Source organism: Diabrotica virgifera, chromosome 9 (assembly GCF_917563875.1).
Source record: "Diabrotica virgifera virgifera chromosome 9, PGI_DIABVI_V3a".
Lineage (NCBI taxonomy): Eukaryota > Metazoa > Arthropoda > Insecta > Coleoptera > Chrysomelidae > Diabrotica > Diabrotica virgifera.
The window spans coordinates 31,045,426-31,059,844 of NC_065451.1; the positions used below are offsets into that span (position 1 = coordinate 31,045,426).

At 31.9% G+C, this 14,419-nt stretch overlaps 1 protein-coding gene across 1 annotated transcript in view; it reads right to left on the reverse strand.

The window, feature by feature from the left end:
- LOC126892618 (zinc finger protein 260-like) overlaps nucleotides 1-14,419 on the reverse strand; it is an 87,445-nt gene that overhangs the window by 31,714 nt on the left and 41,312 nt on the right. Inside the window, exon 2 of the mRNA XM_050662212.1 lies at nucleotides 3,376-3,954. Coding sequence (XP_050518169.1) covers nucleotides 3,376-3,954 — 579 coding nt within the window. The remainder of the gene's footprint in view (nucleotides 1-3,375; nucleotides 3,955-14,419) is intronic.

A 14,419-nucleotide genomic window follows, 5' to 3' on the forward strand; every position in this document is an offset into this window, starting at 1 on the left:
GGGAACTTGAATTTATATTCCATAAACCGGGATATTCCTATAACAGGGATTCTAATAAGCGGGTTCGACTGTAATAAAATTAGACATTCGTGTTTTACATTATATATTAATTGTATAAGTAATATTATTCACAGGCAATTAAATTTAAACTTTTATTACAGTGCCATCGGCAAATATGTATAAAATTAATAATAGGGGTCTATGAAAAATTTTCAAGAGAGTTCAATTATATCTACAGATTTTTGGTTGACGCTACAGATGCATTCACTCTTCAAAGCTGATACTCGATGTGTCGCTTCTCGGAAATGTTATTAATTAGACAGATAATCAGTTTTACGCTACAGAATTTAAAAGTGAGTTTTCATAGGTACTCACCGGTGTGAGTATGCAGTTGTGTTTTTTTAAATTACAGTGATGTAAAAACTCTCTGGAGCATATTTTACATGTGAAAGGTTTTTTGCCCTAGTATGCACTCTCATATGCGATTTTAAATTATCCTTTTTTGAAAATTGTTTATGTAAATTTCACATCTTCCAACACTTTGGTTTTCAACCAAATCTATAAAAAAGGAAAATTCCCTGTCCAATGGCTTGTATCTACCTTTATCCCTTTGCCAAAAAAGAACAACGCAACAAAGTGTCAAAAGCACCGACTGATAAGTCTGATGAGCCATTCTTTAAAAATATTCCTCAAAGTTCTTCACTACAGAATCTCCACAAAATGCGATAAGGTTATTGGTTGCTCACAATTTGTATTTCGAAAAGGCCTGGGTACCAGGGAAGCACTAGTTGCAGCCCAAGTTCTAGCTCAGAACTGCTACGATCAAAGGAAATATGTAATGATGTGCTTTATAGATTATGAAAAAGCCTTCGATCGAGTACAACATCATAAACTCGTACATATACTAAAACAACTCGACATAGATCAAAAAGACATTGGTTGCATAGAGGCTCTTTACTGGCTGTCGTCAAGGTGGATAATGAAACAACGCAAGCTCAAAAAATTCTCAGAGGTGTAAGACAGGGATGCATTCTCTCCCCACTACTGTTCAATCTATATTCAGAAAGTATCTTCCAGGAAGCTCTTGAGGAATGCGAAAGCGGCATCAAAGTAAATGGTACCTGGGTTAATAATATACGATATGCGGATGACTCGGTTTTAATAGCAGACAATATAGAAGACCTCCAAAACCTTCTTAATAAAATTGGAGAACATAGCGAGAACATGGGACTTAGCATCAACATAAAAAAGACGAAGTTCCTTATAATCAGCCGTCAATTATGTCAACATCAAAATGCAAGACTAGCATATAACAACCAAGATGTAGAGCGCGTAAGAAAGTTTAAGTACCTGGGAACCTGGCTATGTGAAGACTGGATGTCGGATATGGAAATTAAATGTCGGATAGAAAGAGCCAGAAGTGCATTCATGAAATTCAGAAACGTCTTTACGAACTCTGACTTTGACCTAAACCTAAGACTAAGATTCACAAAATGCTACATATGGTCGGTGCTCCTATATGGCATGGAAGGATGGACTTTAAAAATAAACACAATGAATAAGCTAGAGGCATTTGAGATGTGGATCTATCGACGAATCCTTAAAGTTCCCTGGACCTCAAGAATAACAAATGAAGAAATCCTGAGAAGAATTGGTACAGAACGACAACTGATGTGCACAATTAAACAGAGAAAAACGGCATACCTGGGACACATAATTAGAAATGAAAGATATCAGTTTCTGCAAACCTTAATTGAAGGAAAGATTGAAGGAAGAAGGGGAGTGGGCAGGAAGAAAATGTCATGGCTCCGTAATGTCAAACAATGGACAGGACTAAAAAACATAGGAGACCTAATACATACTGCAAGGGATAGAGAAAAATGGTCAAACGAGATCGCGAACATCCATTAGTGGATTGCATAAGAAGAAGAAGAAGAAATTTCACATTCAAATGGCTTTTCACCGGTATGCACTCTCATATGCGATTTTAAGTTATTCTTTGTTGAAAACTGTTTGGTGCAAATTTCACATTCAAATGACTTTTCACCAGTATGCACTCTTATATGCGATTTTAAAAGTGGTTTCATTGAAAACTGTATAGATTTCAACGAGATCTCAACCATTTCAAATTCAAATGGTTTTTCACCAGTGTGCAAGCTCATATGCAATTTTAAATCTTGTCTTGTTAAAAACTTCATGGTGCATATTTCACATTCACGGATGCCATATGAATTTTTAACTTATCCTTTCTTGAAAACTGTTTGGTGCAAATTTCACATCCAAATGATTTTTCACCAGTATGCACTGTCATAATATACGATTTTAAAGCTTCTTTCGTTGAAACCTCTTTGGTGCAAATTTCACAACGAAATGGCTTTTCACCAGTATGCACTCTTATATGCGATTTTAAATCTTGTCTTGTTGAAAGTTCATGGTGCATATTTCACATTCAAATGTTTTTCACCAGGATGCACTGCCATATGAATTTTTAACTTATCCTTTCTTGAAAACTGTTTGGTGCAAATTTAACATCCAAATGTTAAAAACTGTTTGGTGCAGATTTCACATTCAAATGGTTTTTCACCAGTATGCACTCTCATATGCAATTTTAAATCTTGTCTTGTTGAAAACTTCATGGTGCATATTTCACATTCACATGTTTTTCACCAGGATGCACTGTCATATGAATTTTTAAATTATTCTTTCTTGAAAACTGTTTGGAGCAAATTTCACATCCAAATGGTTTTCCACCAGTATGCACTCTCATATGCGATTTTAAAAGTTGTTTCGTTGAAAATTGTTTGGTGCAGATTTCACATTCAAATGATTTTTCACCAGTATGCACTGTCATATGAATTTTTAAATTATCCTTTCTTGAAAACTGTTTGGAGCAAATTTCACATCCAAATGGTTTTTCCTCAATATGCACTGTCATATGAAATTTTAACTTATTCTTTGTTGAAAACTGTTTGGTGCAAATTTCACACCCAAATGGTTTTTCACCAGTATGAACTGTCATAATATGCGAATTTAAAGCTTGTTTCGTTGAAACCTCTTTGGTGCAAATTTCACAACGAAATGGCTTTTCACCAGTATGCACTTTCATATGCAATTTTAAACTTCCTGTCGTTGAAAACTCTTTGGTGCAGACTTCACATTTAAATGGTTTTTCACCAGTATGCACTGTCATATGAATTTTTAACTTATCCTTTCTTGAAAACTGTTTGGTGCAAATTTCACATCCAAATGGTTTTTCACCAGTATGCACTCTCATATGCGATTTCAAAAGTGGTTTCCTTGAAAATTGTTTGGTGCATATTTCACATTCAAATGGTTTTTCACCAGTATGCACTGCCATATGAATTTTTAACTTACCCTTTCTTGAAAACTGTTTGGAGCAAATTTCACATCCAAATGGTTTTTCACCAGTATGCACTCTTATATGCGATTTTAAAAGTGGTTTCGTTGAAAACTGTTTGGTGCAGATTTCACAAGTAAATGATTTTTCACCAGGATGCACTGTCATATGAGACTGTAAAACATGTTTCATTGAAAACTGTTTGGTGCAAATTTCACAACGAAATGGCTTTTCACCAGTATGCAGTCTCATATGCAATTTTAAATTTCCTGTCGTTGAAAACTCTTTGGTGCAGATTTCACATTTAAATGGTTTTTCACCAGTATGCACTGTCATATGAATTTTTAAATAATCCTTTCTTGAAAACTGTTTGGTGCAGATTTTACATGCAAAAGGTTTATCCCCAGTGTGTATCCTCATATGTAGTTTTAAACTATAACTGCTTGACAATGGTTTCTTGCAAAGGATACATATAAAACGTCCTCCATTGTTCACATTGGTAGTGGAAGATATATATTGGTTCAAATTACTGTCACTTCTATCATGATTTGTTAATAGGCCACTAGCATCAGTTTTCATATCTTTACAAGACAGACCTAAAATTATAATTACCTGTTAAATCAGAATAATGTAATTAAAAGAAAATTAATAAGAAATGGTTGCAGAAAATATATCTAGGCTGAATCGAAGAAATATATTTGTGTAATTTGTACAAATTTAAATAATAAAATATTAGGTATCCATGTGCTATATGCTACTCCAAGAAATTAAGACACTAATTATTATTTCGAGAAAATCATTGGTCAATTAAATAAACTGTATATTACTGTACTGTATATTTTAGTTTATTTTGAAACACTCCTGTGTAATATTTCTTTTAAAAACAAAAGACATTTTAAATTCCACTGACAAGTTTTTGCTGTTGAATTTTTAACTTTATCAGTAATTTTTGTTTTTGGTTCCTTTAATGTTAAATCGACTTTTAAGTCAGTTTAAGGTTTGATTTTTTTGCGTTTCAAAATTCTCTCGCATAAAGTATTATGGCCCAATGATAGTTCAGAAATCTAAGACCTCAGTAATGTGCTCAACCGGTTGTATTATACGGTAAAGGGATTGGAGTTACTGCTAAATAGCGAAACATTCGGTGTCGAATCAACATACTTTTGTTTCCCCGCGTAGACTTAAATTATATCTATGTAAAATTTCGCTGCCCTCAACTAACGGAAATTATTATAATAAAATTAAATTATTTAAAACCGAAAACTGATTTCACGTTTATTAATTCATAAAAATATTAATTTAACACGTTATAGCCTGGGCAGATTACCGGAGAATAGGCCATTTTTGGGAAAAGTTATTTACTAGCAATTTTATTGCTGAAATCGAATCTTATGATTGTATATATTAATAATATAGGTATGTAAAGTCCGCAGATAGTGTGCTACTTTTTTTATAAACAAAATGGCGCCCGAAAATCGTGTTTTTTTCAATTTTTGCTATACAACTCCAAAGATTTTAACTTTACATCAAAAACACCCACATAAAAATTCACTGTAATTAAATTCTGCACAAAGAAGTGTTTTTCCCGATTTACTTCGACGAAAATTTTCCCCGGAAAATGCGGGTTTTTCCAATAAAATCTTTAATTTTCAACTAAAATTTCATATAAGTAATTGTTTACCAATAATTAAATAACTTGGTAATATAAAAGCCCTTTTCGTATAGATTATAATTCCAGAAGCCGATGGAAATTGAATGAACAGTTTAGGAACAATTGAATTGTTAATTAAAAATTTACGGTCGCTATAATAACCACAATAATTATGATACATAAGAATAATATGATTTTTGTATAAAAAGACACTGTACCTATCTAATGTACTTTACAGAATTGAAATTGGACTATTTAAGCGACCTCAGGAATATTTTAAAATTATAAACAAATAGAATATCTCGAGATATATTAAATTAAATGATGAAAACGGTATTGGAAATAATTACACTTTTATAAAAAAGAACTTTTTTATAATAAAACCTTTTTATTATTTATAGGAAAGAATATAAAATAATTTAACGATAAACGATTTATTAACGATTAGATGCTTAAAATTCCAAAAATTACACTCTAATATAAAAGTACTTTTTATAATATCACGGTTTTGTTATTGTACATGTACATAAGTAGAACACATGTTTGGAAAGAATAATTAACTTATAAAATATGAATTTTTAGTAGATGTATTAACTGTTATTTATAATTATGATTCCAAAAATTACACTAGTATAAAATAGTATTTTTTATAATACCACGGTTGTTTAAAATGGTATATATAACTTTAAGTATATAAACTTTTAATTATTTATTAAAACAATTAAAAAAGATACGCAACAGCCGGGTTCCAACTGAGGACCTCTCGATCTGCAGTCTAATGCCACTGAGGCACCATCAATTTGTAGATATCGATTGATTAACGTACAGTGGAACCCCGATAAGTCGGCCCCCGAAAACCCAGAAGTCCGGCTAACCCGGACCGATTTTTATCAGACAAACATTTCAACAATAAAAATGTATGTAATATAATATTTGAGAGATAATTTGTATTTGTGTAATTTGAACAATGCGATAGTAAAAATGAGTCAAGGCACACAATGATTCTCGGAAACAGCAGGCACCTGTACATAGTATCCCTTTATGTATTTCAAACTGTCTTAGCATTGTTTAAAAAAGACTAAAGGGCTATTTAAAACATTATTTTTTAAACAATGGTCTTAGTCTGTATTGTGTGTAGTACAGTCTTGTATTGCTCGCTTCCGTTCTGTAATAGTGCTTCAGATAGATTTGTGTTTGCGTGTATTTTTATCTACTTAATGGCAACAAAACGTAAAAATGTTGTCGTGACAATGGAAAAGAAAGTAGAAGCATTAGGTAGGATTGATAAAGGCGAATCTTTAAAAACAATTGCAGATTGCAGCATCATATGGTGTCGGTACATCTACAGTATTGGATTGGAAGAAAAATAGAACTAAAATCCAAGAATTTTGTTTCAAAATGATAACAAAAGACAGTTTGAACAATCGGTGCAAAGCTAATAAAGCTAAAAATAAGACTCTCGCCGACGCTTTGTATGTGTGGTTTTGTGCGGAACGCGTGGTTTACCAGTGTCTGGATCAACTCTATACAACTGTATACCTAATTTAGATGTGTACTGTGCATATATATTTCATGTTATTTCAATTATAACAGAGTTTATCTGTAAGTATTTTATTATTTTTTACCATATTTTCCGGCTAACCCGGATCGGCCGCGGTCCCCATTAATCCGAGTTATCGAGGTTCCACTGTACTTTAAAATATCATTGCATTAGTCACTTTTTTAAAATAGTTTGAAATTAAAAAACAATAGATTTATCCATACAGTGTGATTGGTCAGTGGGGTAAAGCTTTGTAGATCCGTTATAAGTAATAGATAGTAATAAAATTTAATAACAAAAATTGTAGCCAACTTTTATTACAGATTGATAATCAGTAATCGTAAATTGTAAGTTTTACACAATTATTCAGTCATGGCTTACTTAAAATTTGGAAAGATTTAGACCCGTAATTATTAATAATTTTGCTCTGAAAAATGAAAATATTTCGAAATATAATAAATTTACACAGAGGGAATGTTATACAAAAATTATTGTATGGTAATGGTACTTTTCGATAATGATATAAAATACAGGGTGTTCTATTTAAAATTACTGAGAAAATAATGTACTTGCGTTTTGACTCACCCTGTATTCAATATAAACAAAATTAGCAAAACAATTTTTTACGAAAATTTTGACAATAAATACAAAAATATGACGTCAATAAACCATTGACCTTGTGCTTGCTTTTATTTATACAGGTAGTTAAACTTGTTACGATTTTCATATAAAATTGGATATAACTTTGTAAATACCCCGTATAACATACCAAACCTTTATATTTTTGTAATCGAAAAGTTACGAAGATTTCGTATAAAATAAAATACAGGGTGTTCTATTAAAAAAACATAAGTTTGGTCTGCCACTATGTTATCGAACACCCTGTAACACTCTAACTAATTTTGTAATGTGAATCTCAAAGTTCACTACAATTTTTGTTATTAAGCTTTATCGCTATACATTACTATAACGGATCTACGGAGCTTCATCCCACTACTAATTAATCACCCTGTATAATAGCAGTAAAATATTGCATTGTTAGCTAGTTCTAAGCTATCCTGAAAATTTCAGGTGTCTAGGTAGCCTAGAACTATTTTTAAAATGGATTACAAAATTTGCGGAGTCCGTGACACCAACCAACCCAAGTATATAAAAAGGTTTTAAAAAGCGGCAGGACTCTTCGTTTAAAAGAAAAAACGTTTAATTTCGATGAGCAGTTCCTGAGATCCAACAATTCAAAGTTGGCCGGCATTTACGGCAAAGATATAAACAATAGGATCATAATTTTCGAACCATCACCTTTTTATTTTTGTCCTCTTTCTCCACACTAATTTTCGTATCTTAAATATACTCATAACATATATTATTAATCGATAAATTTTTTGTAGAACATTTTTCTATAGAACATTGTTTACGCTAAAGCATAGTTTTAGAAATATTGACGAAAAACGTAAAAAAAACTACTGATTTACCGACTTCTCCCTCATCTCCCCCCCAAACCGGACGCTCAAAATGGTGTAACTTTTTACTGAACCATATAGAACAATTTGGTGTTGGAGGAAAAATTTTACTTTGGATGTTTGGGTTAGGCCTTTTTGGACCAATTATACTATACTACCTCCGTAACTTTGGAACCGTTCATTTTAGAACGATTATACATAGAGCCTTCTTTATTTCAAATTTAATGTAGAACATTTTTGTATAGAGGGTTGTTCACGCTAAACCGCACAGTTTTAGAAATATTGACGAAAAACGTAAAAAACTACCAATTTACCAATTTCTCCCCCCTCTCCCCCAAAACCCGACGCTCAAAATGGTGAGACTTTTTTCTGAACATTATGTGGACCATATAGAACAATTTGGTGTTGGAGGATAACTTTCACTTTGGATGTCTGGGTTATGCCATCTTTTGAATCAATTTTATTATACTAATTGGGTTCCTGAGAATTTTTCACTAATTAACAAATTTTTTTGTCTTTTTTTCCTCTTCTTTTTTTTTTCTTGGAGTTATATTACTACGGGCCCTTTTAGGGTTAAGTTTCATTAAGAATGTCGAATCTCTAAGTTGTAGATTCTAGACCTAAAAATATTAAGATTGGTCTAAAATCACCTAAATAAAATGTGGCTACTTACTGAGTTACAGGTTGTTTTATTTAAAAATTTAAAAATTATTTTAACCAAGTACTTTCAAACTATTTGACGTATCATTATCATACTTGGCAGAAAGTGTGGGTACTATACAGTCTTCTAAATTGTGGTAAATAAAAGTTTCTAGCTACTACCAGAGGCGTACGACAGGGTATAGTTAATGGTTAACCCTTCCCAAATTCTACGCCACTGAGGGAATTACTATTTTAGCGAAATTTTTCGATTCTCCCATACTTTCTATGTAAATACTATACTCTCTACTGGTAACGATTAAGTCATTAGTTTTCCGAGATATTGGACGTTAAAAATGAAACGGCATAGTTATTTTGATTCATTCATTCATTCATTCATTTTAAACTTACAATATCTCGCAAACTGATGAATTTATCGATACCAATAAAGTTATTTACATACAAGGTATTGGATAATCGAAAAATTTCGCTAAAATAGTAATTCACTCAGTGGCGTAGAATTTGGGAAGGGTCAATAATTCAATATCCCCTGTCGTACGCCTCTGGCACTAGCTAGAAACGTTTATTAATCACAATTTAGTAGGGTGTATAATAGCCACACTTTCTGCCAAGTATGATAAGGATACGTCAAATAGTTTTAAAGTACTTGGTAACAATAATTTTTAAATTTTTAAATAAAACACCCTGTAACTTAGTAAGTAGCCACATTTTATTTAAAAGATTTAAGTTAAATCTTAATATTTTTAGGTCTAGAATCTACAACTCAGAGATTCCTAATGAAATTTAACCCTAAAAGGGCCCGTAGTAATATAACTCCAAGACAAAAAAGAAGAAGACAAAAAAACGACAAAAAAAATTTGTTAATTAGTAAAAAATTCCCAGGAACCCAATTATCGAAACGGCATTTCAAAATATTTAATCCCCGCGACGTTATTAAAAAAAAAACAAATTATAAACAAATTTGAATAATTTTCAAATGCCATTTTAGGGGGAATTTAATTGAAATTTGAATTTATCAATACATTTATCGAAAATATAGATGAAAATAAAAATAATGAGATCTTATTCAGGTGAATATTTCTTTGGCAACAACCGCGTTTTTGCAATTGAAAATATAGTAACATTTAATAAACAAATTCAATATCTCAAAAAATATTCAATATTTTTCGACCAATTTTTTTTGCTTTATGCTGGTAACATAGCGCAACTTCGTCTGTAAAATAAGATATTTTATAGTGTTTATTTAAAACGCTACAAATAATTTTTTGTAAATTTGTTTTTAAAGTTTTATATACAATTATTTAAATAAATAGGGGGTCAAATTTAATTTAGTTAGTCTTATGTGAAAGATTTACCCTTCAAATTTGCAGAAAACAATCCTATATACCTTCATTAGCAATTTAATGACCTCAGCAGTTAAAAAAGTATTTTTTTTTGCAAAAATGACCCCTTCTTAATTATTTAAACAATAATCCCCTTGTATGGTTTGGATACTTTCTTAAAAATATCTTTTGTACCCACCTAAACTTTGATATAAAATTTGTTTAAACCTGTACGAATTTACATTTTGACTTTTTTTATTTTATTAGGCTAAAACCCGTTGTCCGATTTAAGTGATTTTTTTACCATGTTATAGCCTTATTCATTAACAATATCGCTGTAATAATATTGTTGCTAGACAGGCAAACTGTCGTTGTATACTGGGTGTACGAATCAAACTGTGTTTTTTTCTCAAAGTTCGCATCACCCTGTGGACTATTCTAGCATTTATAAAATACTGAAATTAAAACCCAACTACAACTAGAGCCTGAGGTCTTCTTAACATTCTGTTTTTAGATTCATTCGCTTATGTTGGATAATAAAAAAGTTAGGTACTTTAACAACTGGCCATGTTCGTCATCAGTACAGGGTGTTTCTAAATAATTGCGACAAACTTTAAGGGGTAATTATACATGAGAAAATAAGGACAATTTGCTTTATAATCATGTTTCCGCAAACGCTTCGTTTCCGAGATACGGGATGTTAATTTTTTTTTAAACTGACCATTTATGTATTGCTTTAAAACCATTTGAGATATACAAATCAAATTTGGTGGGTTTTAAGACGTAGTTATTGCACATTTTTTGACATACAATTAAGAATTTAATATTCACCATTGGCGCGCAAACGGGTATTATGACCGATCATATTAGCCGTATGCACGCCAATGGTGAATATTAAATTCTTAATTGTATTGTATGTCAAAAAATGTGCAATAACTACGTCTTAAAACCCACCAAATTTGATTTGTATATCTCAATTGGTTTTAAAGCAATAAATAAATTGTCAGTTTGGAAGAAGACTTGAGGCTATAGTTGGGTTTTAATTTCAGTATTTTATAAATGCTAGAACACTCCACAGGGTCATGCGAACTTTGAGAAAAAAACACAGTATGATTCGTACACCCAGTATACAACGACAGTTTACCTGTCGAGCAACAATATTATTACAGTGATATTGTTAATGAATAAGGCTATAAAATCACTTAAATCGGACAATAGGTTTAGGAAATTCGTGCATCAAAAATGACCAAATTTTTAAATGGATCGATTTTTAGCACCCGAGTGTATTTTATACACACAGCATTTAAGGTGTACAGTATCATATTCAACATTAAAACCATATTCAACTGCAAAAAAATTAATAACTATTTGAAAAAAAAAATAGGGGAGAGTTGGACAGAACCGGGTAGGTTGGTAAAACCAAAGAATACTCCATCCAACAAGAAGCGAAAGCATCGACTATTTCAGGATCCAAATTTCTTTGCGCATGTACGATCCGCCATGTTTCATGTATTATTTCTTATTTCTCAACCTAACCCCTAACAACTGTTTGTTGAACCTAACAAATAATGTGAATGTATTTGTATAATTATTATTGTGTTGTTTAATCTTTTCTTATTGTAGAAAAAAGGATAATACTATTAAATATATCTATTGTTAAAATAAACTCTCATTGTGATGGCTACACGCAAAGGTGGATTTTCTTGTGTGGTTCGTAGTTCGTACTGGGATGCCCCACTAGATCGTGAACAAATAATTCTCTTTTCAGTACCGAGAAATCGTAGCAGGTAAACGATCGTAGGGCAATGAGAGAAGTTCCTTTTAAACATTATGTGATTCATTTTCAAACATTTATGTGATATCATATATCTACGTACCTATCTATTAAAATTATTTACTCCCAGATTTTTAATAAAGAATAAAAACAATTTAAACATAGCTATTTTATTAGTGTTTTATGTAATTTGAAATAGTATTATTTTATTTCCAGTTAACAAACATTTGCTTAATTTTGTTCAGATCATTAAGTATTTGTCTTAGCACCCTATTCAAAATAAGTTTTCGTCATCGTAATACATTTGAAATCTAACAAACTTTAGTGTGTACGGTTCTAGAAATAAAAGTCATTTTGAATTTATGCAAGGCAGGTCCACAACATCAATTTTTATTTTATGTCAGCTGAGGGAAACACTTACGAGTGGAAGAGAAAGACTTGCACATAGTGTTTATTAATCTTGAGAAGGCATATAGCAAAGTTACCAGAAACCTATTGGTACGAAGTAGGAACGGAGTGTCAGCTGCATATGTGAGAGTGGCATAAGAGATGTGTCAGACGGTAACAATTAGAGAGCAGCTAATATGCAGCTGAAACTGGAAAATTTTGTGTGAAAGCAGAGCTTCATTAGGGTTAGGTTAAGTTCCGTATTAAACCCGCAGTTATTAATAACTAGAACTAGCGAATAACTAAAAAAGATAATGTTAGGAATCAGTATATACGATAAAATTAGGTGTGTATCCTATTGGAAACAAAATAAGAAACAGGTTAAGGTGGCTAGATGCTAGATCTGATATCTTCTTTGTTTCATATAGGCAGTACTGCCTGTTTTTCTTCAACGGTGCATTTCATTCTGTCCCTAAATTGTCATTACAGCTTTTCCTTGGGCGTCATATACTTCTTCTGCCTAACAGTGACCTGTCCCTGGCTATTCTTACTATCCTTGATTAAAACATCCTGCTTATATGTTGAGTCCACTCTTCTTTTCTGTTCTTTACCCAGGTATTTATATTGTCTACCCCACATATATGCTTCTGATTTCCTCACTTCTTACCCTGTCCTGTAGTCCTTTTCCAGCAATCCTTCTTAAGATCTTCATTTCGTTGGTCTCCAGATGTCTGTGTGCTTTGCTTGTATCTGGTCTTGTTTCGGCCGTATAAGTCATAACGGCCTAATAACTGACTTATTGGGGTCTTTGTTTGCACTCTTACGTGTTTGTTTCTCCAAATTGTGTCATTTAAGCATCGGGCCGTTCTATTGGCTTTAATGATTTGTTCTTTTACCTCTTCTTCGATATTGTTGTCAGCTGATAGATTAATTCCCAGGTATTAGATGCTAGATGTGATGGAATAATTGTTATATATCCAGGCAAGTTGAATTTGGTACAGTACAACCAGAGTTTCCAGAAACCTCAGATACACAGAAAGAAATCGAAGGTGAATAAAGTCATTCTAGCCTCAGCCGCAGAGTTTCCTCGTGCAGCGAGAATATGGTGGTGTTGGAGGTCAAGAGACATTCAAAGAAATTTCTCAAAAGGAAGCAAAAAAGTTATCAACATAAGACAAAGTTAATAGAAAATTTGAAAGTATAATTCTGTACTAAGTTAAAAGGTCTTGGGTCAAAAATATCTATTTTGACAAGTTTTTTAGTACGAAAAAATGTAATAGAAATCGATAGAAATTTTAATCTCTATTTTGAAATTAACTATTAAATTCAACTATGCATTAAAAATCCATCACGTTTATATAAGTTTACAAAACTTAGTCAAAATCGATATTTTTAACTTAAAACCTTTTTACTTATCAGTACAAAATTGATATATGGGTTATATTAAATTATACATAAAAAAATACAATTCATATTAAATAGATCAACTTAAAAACACTATAGTTTTAATTATTACTTTGTTTCTCAGTGTAACTCAAATTTCCTACTGTTTTGAACGAATTCTTCATTACTTTTCTCAGTGTGGTGTGAAGTATTACCCCTAGCATTCTCTGACGGATATTTCTGTCCCCTGAATATCAAAGGAGCCGACAGGTACTTTCGCTTCTTGTTGGATGGAGTATTCTTTGGTAAAACCACGTAGCCCTTAATTCCTTTGTCTGCTGCCATCTATCAGACAACAGTCGCGTGTATTCATTTCAACATACTTTGAGTAATCTGTACCGGAGCAGTAATAGTCCAGGGTAATAAGCTGGAAATAGACCATGTTCGGGACACTCAAAGATCCAGGTAGCGGACTACTTTTTTAGTGATTGTAGACCTATAGGAAGAAAACCTACGTGTTTCCTGCCTAGAGTTCGCGTCCGTTGTTTTTAATTATTAACAATTTAGTGCAAAAATCGCGATTTTTTCGATTTTTTGCACCCCATTTAAAAGCTAAATAGTTGACATAAAATTACAAAATTCAATTTTTTAGAACATTGAAAAACCTTTAAAATTCCGATTTTTGAAAGTTAAAATGTTAATTTGTTGCTACGCAAACTGCAAAATAAGTGAAAATCGTTATTTGTTAATAATTTTTTCTAAAACTTCTTTAGAATTTTAGTGTTTCACCCAAAGTTGTGTGTTGGGGTACTTAACAAACCCTCAAAGTTTGAGACCGATCCATTAATTAGTTTAAAAGTTATTCTATTTGTTTATCCCAGAGA